Source organism: Candoia aspera, chromosome 4, assembly GCF_035149785.1.
Source record: "Candoia aspera isolate rCanAsp1 chromosome 4, rCanAsp1.hap2, whole genome shotgun sequence".
In the NCBI taxonomy this organism is placed as follows: domain Eukaryota; kingdom Metazoa; phylum Chordata; class Lepidosauria; order Squamata; family Boidae; genus Candoia; species Candoia aspera.
In genome coordinates, this window is record NC_086156.1 from 31,201,072 (window position 1) to 31,214,859 (window position 13,788).

Below are 13,788 nucleotides of genomic sequence, written 5' to 3' on the forward strand. Positions count from 1 at the left end.
CAATACAAAGGCAAAGTTAAAGTAATGCAAAACGATTTCAGAGAAGAATTCTGAACTATATACTATTGCGAGAGAGGGGCTTTATTCAACATTTTACATTTTTCCCTCAACAATTTTGTTATTTCAAGTAAAGAAACAAATTATATCATTGACTTACTAATTTTCAAGTAATGTGCACCCCAGGGCAATCTTACTCTTTTGTCTCCCACTTTTTCTGTTTAGCTTTGACCAGCTTCTTTTGTCTGACATGGAGTAAATGTGGGAAGTTGATACAAATATGAAATGATAGATGACAAGAAGGGCTGAAGATGCCTTTCTTACATGCCATATCGCTTTATTAAACATATACGCACTTGTTTGCTGGAGCATGTAGTTTCAGACACAGACTACTGAGTTCCACCATTAGTTTGTGCAGTGGGAATAATGACATTTTTCCAGTTTATGTGTTCAGATTTTAAGTGTTTGTTTGTTTGTTTTTCAAATTTCTGTCACCACCTAACTCCCCCAAAAGGGAGATTTAACTTGGAATAAGTTTTCTTCTTTAATATTGTCTTCATTTCTTAATGTAGGTGTCATCGCCATTTAAAGAAAAACAAAAGAATGAGGCTCAGACAATCAGGCAAGGAGTGGCCATGTCTAGTCAGTACAGGGGGACCATCTCTTCACCTTCAGGCCCTCAGCCCATTGTCCTAGAGGGGAAGCCAAACAATAGCCATCAGGCTCTCTTGCAACATTTGCTATTGAAGGAACAAATGAGGCAGCAAAAACTTCTAACCACAGGTAATTATGAATGAATTATTGGAAACAGACTTTATTTTTAACTGAAAATGCAATTGTAGAGAAAAATAGGAAGTTGCCTTGAACTAACCCAGCATCTACAATGACAAGGATGAATAATCCTTAGTTCAGGATGTTCAACAATCCTTAGTTGCAAATCCCAAACTGCTTTTATGTTGCCCCTAAAGCACTATCTGACCAAAATGCCCTAGTTTCTTGCCAAATATGTAAAGTATATTTTTTCCTGATTTTAGACATGAAATAGAATACAATTACTGTTGAGGCATAGAATGAGTTTAAAGCATGAAGTAAACATGAATCCCCTCTTGTTCCCTGAAAGCCCCAGTCCCAGAAAACCCCAGTCCAGTCCATTTACATGCAATCGTCAATGGCAAATAATGTATCCCCAAACCAAAGAACAGTCTCCAGACCATCTCTAGTATATATTAATTGTCAGGATCAGGCAGCAGTCTGGTTACTCAAATCTTTTAGAAGAGACACCAAGGATAGAAGTGTGAGGTTTCTACATTTCAACCACCAGGATTCTGCTTTCATCAAACTCGTTAACTTTCATGCACTGAAGTTTTTAAAATATAAATGGAGGGACTGTGTAAACATTTCTATCATTTCTAATTTATACTATATCAAATGTTACTCTTATATTTTTTTTTAAAAAAAAAATACTGAATTCATAAGTTGCTATTTTGTACTGTGTGCGAATCAGTTCCAGTTTGATTCAGACTGTCAATCCAGGTCATTGCATTGATTTGACTTGTTGGTTTGATTCGGAAAATCAGTTCAGTTTGGACATCCAGATTTATTTGAATCATCCGAATCTGGCCCATTTTGTTCAAATTAATTTGGGCACTGAAACCTAGGGTGTATGTGTGCAAGGTCTCTATGTTAAATCAAACTGCAGATGTCCAATTCAGTTTGATGGTTTGCAATAAATCATTGCTTCGGTTTGGAAAAATGATGATTTGTTGATTCAGATATCACACAGGCCTAATTCTCTACTCAATTAGTTCAATTTTATGAAAAATGGTAAGAATATTCCCAAACTTCATTGGCTTTTCTTTTGATGAGGGGTGTATTGTTGACTTGCAGGTACAGTGCCTGTTCATCCACAGTCACCACTGGCAACAAAAGAAAGAGTCTCCCCTAGCCTAAGAGTTGCACATAAGTTACCTCGACACAGGCCACTAAACCGAACTCAGTCGGCTCCCCTCCCTCAAAGCACCTTGGCTCAACTTGTCATTCAACAACAGCATCAGCAGTTTCTGGAGAAGCAGAAACAGTATCAACAACAGATTCACATGAACAAAGTAAGTTTCTATTGAGTGTAACACAGGACGAATATAGTAATGGGTGTAATACACAGGTAATACACACATCTCCACATGTAATACACTCATCTCCAAGAGGGAAAAAAACGGCTAGATACAGCTTCAGTTTACAGTAGATGTTCTTTTACACTTAACTTGTTAAAAATGATGGCCAGTTGTCAGAATTCTCTGTGACTATGGTTTAGAGAAGTGTATCTTAGCTTAATGATATAAAAGTATTAACATATCTTTTCTGCAACCTTTTCTTTCCGGTCTGCACAGTGCTTTTGAAAGCAGAGCAGAACTCAATTAACCATCGCTTTCTATTTCATCTAAACCAGGAAATTGCAATTCTAAGCATTGGAACAAGCCAGGATTTCAAATCACATTAATGGGAGAATTCTGCTTTGTATCTATGCATGCAAGAAGGGAGAATGGGAACAGCTGCATGAAACCCAAGGCTAATTCATAGTTCCACTTATTAAGCTGAGACTTCAAATATGGCCTATAAGTTTTCTGAGCAAGCCATTATTTTATTACACATTGCATGGCATAATTCAAGTTTAAAATATTATGCAATAGAAATAGCTATTCTAATTAACAACACAAACATAGTGCAAAGCTAAAAATTGGAAATTAGACAGTAGCCCCATTCTAAAATATAGGACTTCAATGGTACTTCATTTCAGGCATATACAAATGGTTTCTGTTAGCATTAAGAGGAATCTAGATACTTAACTGTCAGAATATAGTTATCCATTGCCGTCATCTACTGTATGATCATTCTATGTTCTATTCTTGGAATGATAAAATATTTTGTAGGTATTTTCTACATCTTCTTCATGATTTTAATACATCATTTGTTTATTCATATGCTTATTCTTTATTTAGGGGATTTCCAGGACTCCTAAGTACAAACTTATTTTTTTCTCTTTTTGTGATAGTAGGTATAATCAACAATCATATGACAAAAATAATTTTAAAATGTGTTACATCCATCTCATTGGGTAGCTTTTCCCCCATAAGGTGCTGATTCTTTAGGTTAAAAATTCCCAGCCAAATTAGAAACACAACCTGAATGTTAACTATATAGTTTGCACAGTGGTTTGATTATTAAATCTCATCTTAATTAGGAAAAATGAAGACTAGAGAACTTCAAAGTTTAGAACTGATCCTTGCACATTAACCCCTCTCAACTTGGGTGTTTTGATTACTCAGCTTCAGCTCTACTTGGCTTATCATTTGCTATGTGTTCCATATGTTTAATCAAGATGGCATAGGTGCATCTTGAAGCTCCCAGGTTTTCAGTATATTTCATCATCATGCAGTTGCCTGAAGAAAAGCAGTCTTTTATTACTGATTGAAAGACAGACTCTCTCTGATATTTTTGTCAAGGGATACAACATAGTGATTAGCTGCATTTCACTTTTTTAAAAAAATAAGAAGCCAGTATTTCAATTTATATTATTTTTGTATGTTTTCAGGCATGTTATTATTTCTTTTATGTTAGTCCATTAAGATCCTCCTCCTCCTCCTCCTCCTCCTCCTCCTCCTCCTCCTCCTCCTCCTCCTCCTCCTCCAAACCACTGCGGGATAAAGGCCTCTTCACTGAAGGTTTTGGACTGCAGTGTAATCGACCATGCTGGTCTAGTACAGACAGACAGACACTTTGCAGCTTCCTCATCTAGACCTGAGGGAGAGTGACTGGCCCCAAATTGCCTAGACAGCTTCTATGCCTAAGGTCTCCCCAGTTCTAGTCCAGCACCTTAACCACTACATCACACAGGCACTCTTAGCTTTATATAGCCATCTAGAAATGCATCATGGTCCACCAAATGCAAGATAAGATCTCCTGATTTTTGTAGTTTGAAGCAGGAAGCCAAGATAGTTGGCTTCATTTAGCTGGATAGTCAGTAAGCTACGATTGCATCATGATTGTATACTACATTGAGAAACATATTTTCCACATACTAAAAAATGTTTGGTGCTATATGAACTTCAGTGGGAAAGAAATGCATATAAAAGATTGACATGTCTTGGTTGCCATTTACCATTGGGTTGAGACTTAATGAAGGTAATGGAAGAACTGGAAAAATTCCTAGTCAGAACAGCTCCTCCATGATGTTATATGGAGTTGTGACTACTGTAACTGGTTTAGCCAGTTTAGTACTTTTGAGAAACCATTTTAAAAAAAGGTGGAGCAGCACCAAAATCACATGCACTGTTGTGTTCCAGTAATAAAGCCATGGGAAAAATTGGGGGAACTACATTCTTACAGATTTCCTTCTGTAAGAATACTTTTGTACTTTTCAGTGTCATAAAAGTACTTGAATGAATTACATTTCTCTTATAATCAATTCCAGCTATAACCCAAAACAGTGATTACAGTGACAACTACAAAAAACTAACAGAGGCCTAAAGTACAGATTTCTCTGGAATATTTCTACTATAAAAAGAAAGAAGCAAGTAAACTGGAGCAACAACTTAGCAATATTTCAGTGTAGTGAGAGAGAGAAAATCCCAAATGGTTTCTTCTGTCATTTGTCGGAGACCCAGCTTTTGATGTAGGAAACAGTATCCCTTCTCATTGGAGTCTGAAGTTTATACCTATGGGATGCAATATACTGACCTTCTCAAAACATTTTAGCTGAGATGCAAATTTTGACATCTCATCTAGAAGTCAGCAGAGAGTCTTGCCCTTACTTTTTGAAAAATGGATGTGTGGAAACCTGAACTCAGCTTCCTATTTAAAGATACTTTGCTGTTGCCAGATTTAATATAATTCTATTGAGATGACAGCTTGTTTCCTTGTAGGGTCCTTTGATCATAATTTTTAGAACTCCATTCTGTCCAATAAAAGGAATAGCATGTCTGGCAGTTCCAGTTAAGCAAATTGTCATAGGTATCAAAAGACTGACACTGCAACAGAACTTTCACTGTTTTCAGCTCCTATTAACTATCTCTGATGTAGAAGATGCCACTTCTATTCATATCATGTACACCAAGCTATTTTCACTCATCTGAAATATTAAAAATAAAATCTGCCAGGTCCAGTATTTGCTTCCCCCAGGAGCCATCTGTTTCCCCAAAAGAAGCCCTCTAGCAGGTCATCACTATAGTACTCTAATACTTTAGTAACTAGCATTAAGAGGCATACCGCCTCTGATCCAGGACATAAAATATAGTCATGATCACTAAAAATAATTGATGTTGTTATTTTGTCAATTCTTTAAAATTGGTAGCCATCTCTATAACTTATGATAGTGAATTGGATGTACTGTGCAAATATATATTTCTTTTTTATTTGTTAGAACCCACACCATTCAGCTAAGTGGCATCCATAAGCTTTCAGTATTTTTGTCAGAATGATCAAAGCATTATGATGTAACAAGCTCTATCCCTTTCTATGTGTCATGACCCTTAGAAAAGGGTGCAACATTGCTAGCATCACTCTAACCCCCTTTGCCCATCTCACAGATAATTCTGATTCAGATTCAGAATTTCTTCTCATACTATGAGAAAAAGAAAAAAACTGTAATGTTTTATCCATTTTTCTTCCACATTCCACAACCTTTCCATCTACTCACTTTTTAAAAGTTACAAACTCACATTGTTGCAAATTTCAAGTAGTACATATCCTTGAATTGACAGAACTATAGATGGTTTTGTAGATTTGTATGAAAGATCTCCATCGTATGTTTTCCTTTTTTCACAACAGCCATACACTGGGTTGTGTTCTCATTCAGCTACCTATCAGAATTCCAAGCTTCTTCTTCTAATCTACTTCTACCAATTCCAGATCATGTGAAACTAAAAATTGTATTCTGGATCAACTGAAAATCATACATAGTTTGCAAAGGCACAAAGATCTAGTCTAGATTGCTAAAAACTACTTCTGACCACCTGAGATTTCCCTCTTAAAGTTGAATCCAGGACAACTATAAAATATGCATTTGATTATTCAGAGGGACTACAGGCATCTAAGACAAACTTTAAAAAAAAAAAACCAGATTAATCAATTTCTCTATCCAGAGTACCTCATTTGTTTCAATTAAGTGCCAGTTTCTTTGCCTTTGTCTATCTTGAAGCTCTCTCTAGTTCTACAATGAAATGAGAGGTAGAGCTGAGTTTCAGCCATAGTTTGAGAGCATTTCAGCAAAACTTCTAACAGATTTACCCTTTGATAAGATACAGATATGAAATTGGGAGATAATTTTTATAACAGTGTTCTCCAAGGACCATGTTCCAAATCTGATAATCTAGTCCTTCCAAAATCCTACTGCCAGTCTAGAGCAAGCATAAAGTAGATGAGACGTGTATCACTCATGCTTAACGAAGTCTGTAAAATACCAAACACAAATAATTGTTCTTGATTCAGCAGCTGAAGTTACAGCCTGTGGTTTCTGTCAAGAAAATGCCTTGAGCAACTTTCAGAAAATCCAGTCTCAAGATTGTACCAACTTTCAGAGCTGCAGGGCTATACCAAAGCCCTTAGAATGGTATGGCAGACAACTGGCTGCCTGTATTCCCATTCCTTATGATGGACTGCGATCTTGCAGTGTGGGATGGAAGCCTCATAAGAGCTACAACTATGTAAACAAGTTGTAAAGAAGTCAAGATTATCAAAAATAATTGTTCCAGACTGTAGTCGTCACAGGATCCTTAATCACCTAAACTAGATACCTTAGAGTGTTTTATCAATATTTTGCTTTGGTATTGCTAATCTTCTAAAATATTAATTTTTATTTAATGAAGACAATTTCTCTAAATGGATTTTATTGAGGTTGAAAGAAGAGAAATCTATATGTTTTCATTATTTAAATAAACAGCTGCTTACTGCCACAAGTGATTAAACGCATGGATGGATCTGTGCATAATATTGCTTTTAGCTAAACTGACTAGTATAAATTATGCCCCTTAGGAATTTACATATGTCATGCTTTTTGGAGTACTTTGCAGAGAGCATGCAGCCTAATTTATCTCTGCAGACCTTTATTCTGCTCCTATTAGTAGGTGCTTTATGGGTCCTTTGTTCTTTGAACATCTGCATGGCTATTTAATCAGAAGGACTGCAGGAAATTATGGATTTTATGAATGAAAACACTTGGGAAAAAGTTTGTGTGTATCTGTGTACTATATTCAGTAGCCCGTTTATCTACTTATATTTTCATGTTGAGTGAAGCAACTCCTTCCTTCCTTCCTTCCTTCCTTCCTTCCTTCCTTCCCTCCCTCCCTCCCTCCCTCCTTCCATAATTTTTTCAAAAAAACAAAAAAACATTCCTGTACTACTGCCACTGTCTAGATGGGCTTATGAAAATTACTTGAGATTTAATTTTCTGGGAACAAAAAAGAAAAAAAGGGAAAAGAAAAGAAATAGAAAAAAGAAATGTAATGGTTCAGTTATCATTTATTAAAAGCTGCTTTTTTGCATTTAATAATTTGCAAAGACAGGTTTTATGAAGAAGAAAAAACAGATTTTAATCTAGTCATTAGTTCAAATAGACTGTAAATTCATTATTAAAGAACTGTATTTCTAGATCATAGGCCTGTAGACAAACAACCTGTACATTTACAGTTTCCTTATATAGCTCTTGTATATTTTGGACTTTTAAATAAAGGTTTAAAGTAAAGGTAAAGGTTTCCCTTGACGTAAAGTCCAGTCGTGTCCGACTCTCCGTTTCTAAGCCTTGGAGCCGGCGTTGTCATAGACACTTCCGGGTCATGTGGCCAGCATGACGACTCGGAACGCCGTTACCTTCCCGCCAAAGCGGTACCTATTGATCTACTCACATTTGCATGTTTTCGAACTGCTAGGTGAGCAGGAGCTGGGACGAGCAACGGGAGCTCACCCCGCCGTGCGGTTTCGAACCGCCGACCTTCCGATCGGCAGCTCAGCGGTTTAACCCGCAGCGCCACCGCGTCCCCTAAATAAAGGTTTACTTTATTCAAATTCAGGTTAAAACCCTGGTTTTCCACCCAAATAAAATGGGTAGTATATCTTCTCTTTTAGGATTAAATTTCAGTGTGCATGATTCCATATTTTAACCTTGCATTCATTTCAAAGTCTTTTCAATTAAAAATATTAAAGTATTTCCAACTAAAATGAAGAATAAGATTCTAAAATCCTTAAATATGGCCTGATTGCATTCTATCTGTTCAAATATGGATGTTCATGTTTTATTTATTTGATCATTTGCTAGCACCGTATAGACAGAATCTTGCCAGACTAAAGCTACTCTACCTAACCTAAGGGGAAATAACCTGGGAAAACTCTAGGGCGGGGCTATTCTGAACTTTTTGGTGTTCCCACAACTGCTCTCAGGACTGTGTTTCCACTTATCTCCTTCCCCTTCTTGGAATGTGCTCCCTTCTTCCTGAGATCCAGCAGCACTGCCGAAATCCACCACAGTTGGCGAAATCCACCACAGTATAAATCAGTTTATACTGATTTTCATTAAGAGGGTTTTTTTTCCTTAGGCGGCTGTTAAGAAAAATCAGTCATTAGCATCTTTGAGAGGTGCAGCTACTGTTCTGTATGTTGAGTAAGGAAGATTTAAATGGCAAGCCCTTGTATATCCTATATCCATGCATTTGCAGATAATATGTGCTTGAAAATGATGGGTTTAGGTTTAAATGGTCCAGCCTGCTTCAAATGATGCTGCTGCTTATTTTTAACATCCTTATTATGAGGGACATGATTTTTTTTCCCCTTACTGAGTGTCTTGAAATACACATGCTAAAATTTCTCTGCTTTATACTCAACTGTCAAACATATCTTAAAATCATGTAATCAGCCAGCATTTGGGGTACTATTCAGCAGCAGCAATGCCAATAACCTGGCCTACACTGTCACCTACCATGTCCCAATATCAGTCGTTCCAGGTTTTGTGTATGGCATGGAAGTTGGGACTATAACATCTTATTTTGCACTTCAGCTAGCATAGTACCTTGGGTCAGCCCTACAAGTTATCTGCTGCAAGATTTGTTCTAACTGAAATCTTCCAAGCCCTGCACCTACGAGCACTTGGTTTCCTGCTTGCTTAGAGACAAATAATCCAGGCTGTCTAATGGCTGGCCTCTTTGGTCAAATACAATGCACCCTTGATTCTGAAAGGTTTCTCCAGCTTTTTCCTTTGTGCTAGTTTTGATTCCAGAAAAGGTTGCCAGCTTCTCAGTCCTTTACAGCTGCTAAGATACAAATAAATACATCCCTAATTCCAACCCCCTCCTGCAAAAATTAGATTGATCTCCAGTTGTTTTCCTACCATAGCCATATGGTTCCTCCCCCTGAATTTCTGACTGGGAGCTAGAGACATCCTGTGACAATTGCATGGAAAGGAAGTGGTCAGTTACATTTGATTAAGCTGAAATATTATTTTTTAAAAATTCAATTAAGGATATTTTAGCAGAAAAACGATCTAAATTTCTTCAGTGACACGCAACATGTTCTTGGGGAAATTCAGCTCTCACATTGGTGAAACAAGGATATTAATGCTTACTTTCTCTGCATGTGAGAGTGTATATATGTGTACATGTTCTAAAAATTCACTTGTATATATAAATCTACTTTTATATAGGTTTACAAAAAGACTTGGAATTTATTTAGTGTATCAGTGCTAAAGTTGCTGTAAATGTGCTCTTTATGTGAACTATGCCAGATGTCACATGAGGGTTGCAACATCTGCCTTATCAGGTCTGCAAGAATAGTACTATAATGCATCACAGAAGAAAAAAAAGATCCTGGCTTTGAACTTGAAAGCATGCAGAAGGAGTACAGTGAGGAAATAAATATGTTTCCTAACTGGGCTGTAATCTGGATCTCATTCTCTCTTGGATTCTCTTTAAGGGTAACCCACCTGATGCCGAGCAACTGGCATATGGAATGTTTTACAGATGGTCCAGCATCAGTGACTCATGTAGCTGTAGATGATTATCTGTCACACAGATGTTTTAGCTTGTATTTTTCAACTAGCCAGTCAGCAGCAGCCATTTCTGGTGGCTCAGCAACAGATGTTTCAAATGTCTGAATATCTTGTCCATTCTGAAGATAAGCAGCTAGTTTCTTTGCATATCTGATCCATTTCAGAAGTTTTGGAAGCAATTGGAGAATGTGTGCTTCATTGTAGAGCATCTATCTTGAGATCCATCTTCATATTACAAAAGATCAATATTTTGCTATTCCTTGCTCTTACCCAAATGTGCTGTTGTTTTCAGAAGGAAATCTGGGATCCCAAATGAAATTATTATCAGTCTTTTAATTTTCTTCTTGCATTTTCTTCTTCATGTATTCAGTTATGTATAATTGTACCTAGCAAAGGCAAATACCAACAGCCCAAGATTATCAATTTTGCAATGAGCTCGCTTACAATGAATACAAGAAAATAAAGAAAAGCCAAACTCAGTTTGCTGTCATTTAACAAACTCCAATGATGCAATCTAAAAACTATAGGAATGTTCCAATAATGTTTAAGACAGTTAATGGAGCACTTATAGAGATATTGCTAATTAGGAGGATATTAGTCAAGTATAATTAGAAAATTAATTATCTGTTTTCTCCTTAAGCAGTTGTTACAAAAGTTGTTGAAAATCATCTAAGATTATGTTAATCACACACAAAGTTAATTTCCCATTGTTCTCCACTATTGTTGCTACACACTCGCCTGTAGAGACAGAAGAACGACGAACTCTACATTTTATTTTAAATCTACTATATTTATTATAAACCATCCAATAATAAATATAGTAGATTTAAAATAAGATTCATATTTAGAAGTTGAAAACACAACTATTTAAAACTAAGCTTGTTTTTCATTATATCTCTAAATCTTTAATGTGTGCTAAGCAGTGAAACAACTATATAGTTTTAACTTCATAATTTAATGATCTTACTGTACTTCTTACTTGGGATAGAGCATCACTTGTTTCAGAAAATGCTGTGTTTAAAAGTAAAAACATGAGTAAAATCAGCATCTGTTGCACATACATGTTTAGCTGACAAATTCTGTTTAGTCTTGTTGTTTATGAACTTGGCGTAAGAAGTAGGTGGACATACTCATACATATATTGTAATGGACTTCTAATGTATACCATGTTGTACACGGTTTTTCTAGTATAATTTTTTCCATGCAGTTTTCATAGTAAAGTGTAGCTTTGTGCATACCTTTCTGTAATAAAATGCAAAATGTGCATTTTCCTATAATATACAGGTGTCAGTTTTATTGTCCACTGAAACTTAACTTCTCCTTTATATTTGAGAGATCTAAATTGGTTTATTCTTATAAAAATTATTGTGCCACAAATTGTTCACAGATCATTTAATTCCACTGTAAAGATTTGAGACAAGTAGCTTTTCATCGTTATATTTCTCTGTCTTCTCCCTTCACCCCATTCCTGTTCTCTATTTCAGATGCTTTCTAAGTCTATAGAACAATTAAAACAACCTGGCAGTTTAGAAGAAGCTGAAGAAGAACTTCAAGGAGAACATTTGATGCAGGAAGAAAGAGCTCCCCCTGTTGGTACCAGCATTAGGGATGACAGCAGTAGTATTTCCTTGGACAGCAGACTGGGACAACCTTTGGGGGCTGTGAAGGTGAAAGAGGAACCAAGGGACAGTGGTGATGATACTCAAAATCAGCAAATGGAATCTGGGGAGAAGGCTGCTTTTATGCAACAGGTAATAGGCAAAGATTTAGCTCCAGGTTTTGTAATTAAAGTGATTATTTGAGTACAATCATAATAACATTTTAAAATCCCTGGTAAACAGATGCTTATGATTTTTTTCCCATCCTCAGAATCCCAAGGAATTATGTGTTTTAACATTCAGCAAAATTAAGAACAGCAAACGTGCCCATACTGTAAGCACAGTGAAAAAGTGCTTGTTAAATCAAATGAACACTTGCTGTTGTATACACCTTTTAGTCATTAGTAGAAGTCATATTAGCTACCATGGATTCTGCCACATTAATTCTAGTGGAAAGGAACTCATTATTGTATAAACTTACTGTGGAGATCAGTGACTGCTGACCAAACCTGAGAATTGTGCTCTTTGACACTCACTCTTGCCTCTCTCTAAACTTCTTTGACGTTGCTTAATGTACACTTTCTTCAGTTTGTACATGATGTACAATACTAGTCCTACACACTGTTAAAAGAAGAGAAATCTTCCTTCCTTTGTTAGACAGATACTGGTCCAAATCTCAATGATCTGAGCTTTGTATATAGAATATAATATGAGGGAACCAAGGTGAAAAGCTAATGGGAAAAAATTGAATGCACTTTTTTAAATGAATTTTTTTTTTTCCTTTCCACATTCATGAATTTTTTTAAAAAAACCTTTTCAAAAAAACATTCTTGCCTCTATTCCATTTGAAGGTAATCGTAGCAAGGAACCTAACTTTTAAGTTATTGGATCTTTTCGCATAAGTTGGCTTGTTCAGATAAAGTAAAATGACAAAACAGCACACACTTTAGCAGGGAAGTTTACAAGCTGGTGCCAGTGTTTTGCACATCCACCTGGGGGACAACATTTTCCAGCACACTTCTTTCTTTGTTCAAAAGGCAACAACTATTCATTACCAATTAACCCATCAAAGCCACTGGGGATATCTGCAAAGCATAGACGCTTCTGTGCTTATCCAAATTCCTAGCAATATGTGAATTATAAAATATGATAAAACAACAGTATCATTTGGGAATTTTTCTTAAGAACTATGTATAAAAGTATGTTAAATACAAACACTAGTATGTCAAAGAGGGTTTCTTTCCCCCTAAGGCATGCATGCGTTTGTAGGCAGTTGTGCCTCCAGAAGGACTGTGGCCCTGTCAAATGCTCTTATCACTGGGATAACTTGATATGCAGTAGAAATTGTTGCTTGCTTAAGTCAATGCTTCTTGTTTCTTGAAGAATAATAATTGCATGGAGGTAGACAGAAATGCCTTGTGGAAACAGGAAGTCCAAGTAATTCATACACTCGGAATGTAGGAACAGAGCAAAGAGAAGCAGAGGGTAGCATTCTATTCTCTGTTTAAAGGGCACTGTATGAGTTGATTTATGTTCAGAGAAAATAGCACAGCAAACAGGGAAATCGTTAAGGAAGTTTTCCAGCAAAACATTTCCTTTTCTATTTCCTCTTGATATGCTTACTATCTTGTAGTTTACTTTTGTTTAGCTAAAGATTCACTGTATTGATATCTCCTTCTGGATAATCCAGGACTGACCTGGAGTGAATTTTTACATTTTTTTCTGTTATATTGTTTATATTTTAAGGTATTTTAAGGTTCAGTATCCTTTTCCACAAAGAGGTGTTTTGCCAAATGAAGAATCTTGTTCTAATATAAGCTTGTGGTATTTACATTTTAACCCTATTCTCTAGAGTCCATTAAAAATGTTGCAATATGTACAGAATAACATTTTCCACGTATGTGTGGGTGTATAAATATGTACACCTATACACATAAAAGGTGGGGTGGACAGGCAAATAAAATGTCTTTATAATTGACTATTTTCTTACACTGGACAATGTTCATAGTAGAAGGTTTATATGCATCTAGGTTATTTCTTGTGACAAATGTAGGTATCTACCCGACTCAGATTACATGTGATTACCACTGTGATCAGCATGTACTGCATATGCACAGCAAATCAGGCAAATGTTCACATATGATGGTGTACATGAATTTCTTGCAC

General features: G+C 36.2%; 1 protein-coding gene across 2 annotated transcripts in view; it reads left to right on the forward strand.

The window, feature by feature from the left end:
- HDAC9 (histone deacetylase 9) overlaps positions 1-13,788 on the forward strand; it is a 284,421-nt gene that overhangs the window by 73,055 nt on the left and 197,578 nt on the right. Inside the window, exons 9-11 of one of the 2 annotated variants that reach the window (XM_063303735.1) lie at positions 570-780; positions 1,885-2,102; positions 11,509-11,775. In XM_063303735.1, coding sequence (XP_063159805.1) covers positions 570-780; positions 1,885-2,102; positions 11,509-11,775 — 696 coding nt within the window. Of the gene's footprint in view, positions 1-569; positions 781-1,884; positions 2,103-11,508; positions 12,395-13,788 lie in introns of those variants that run through there. The other variant, XM_063303736.1, reaches the window with a different exon arrangement.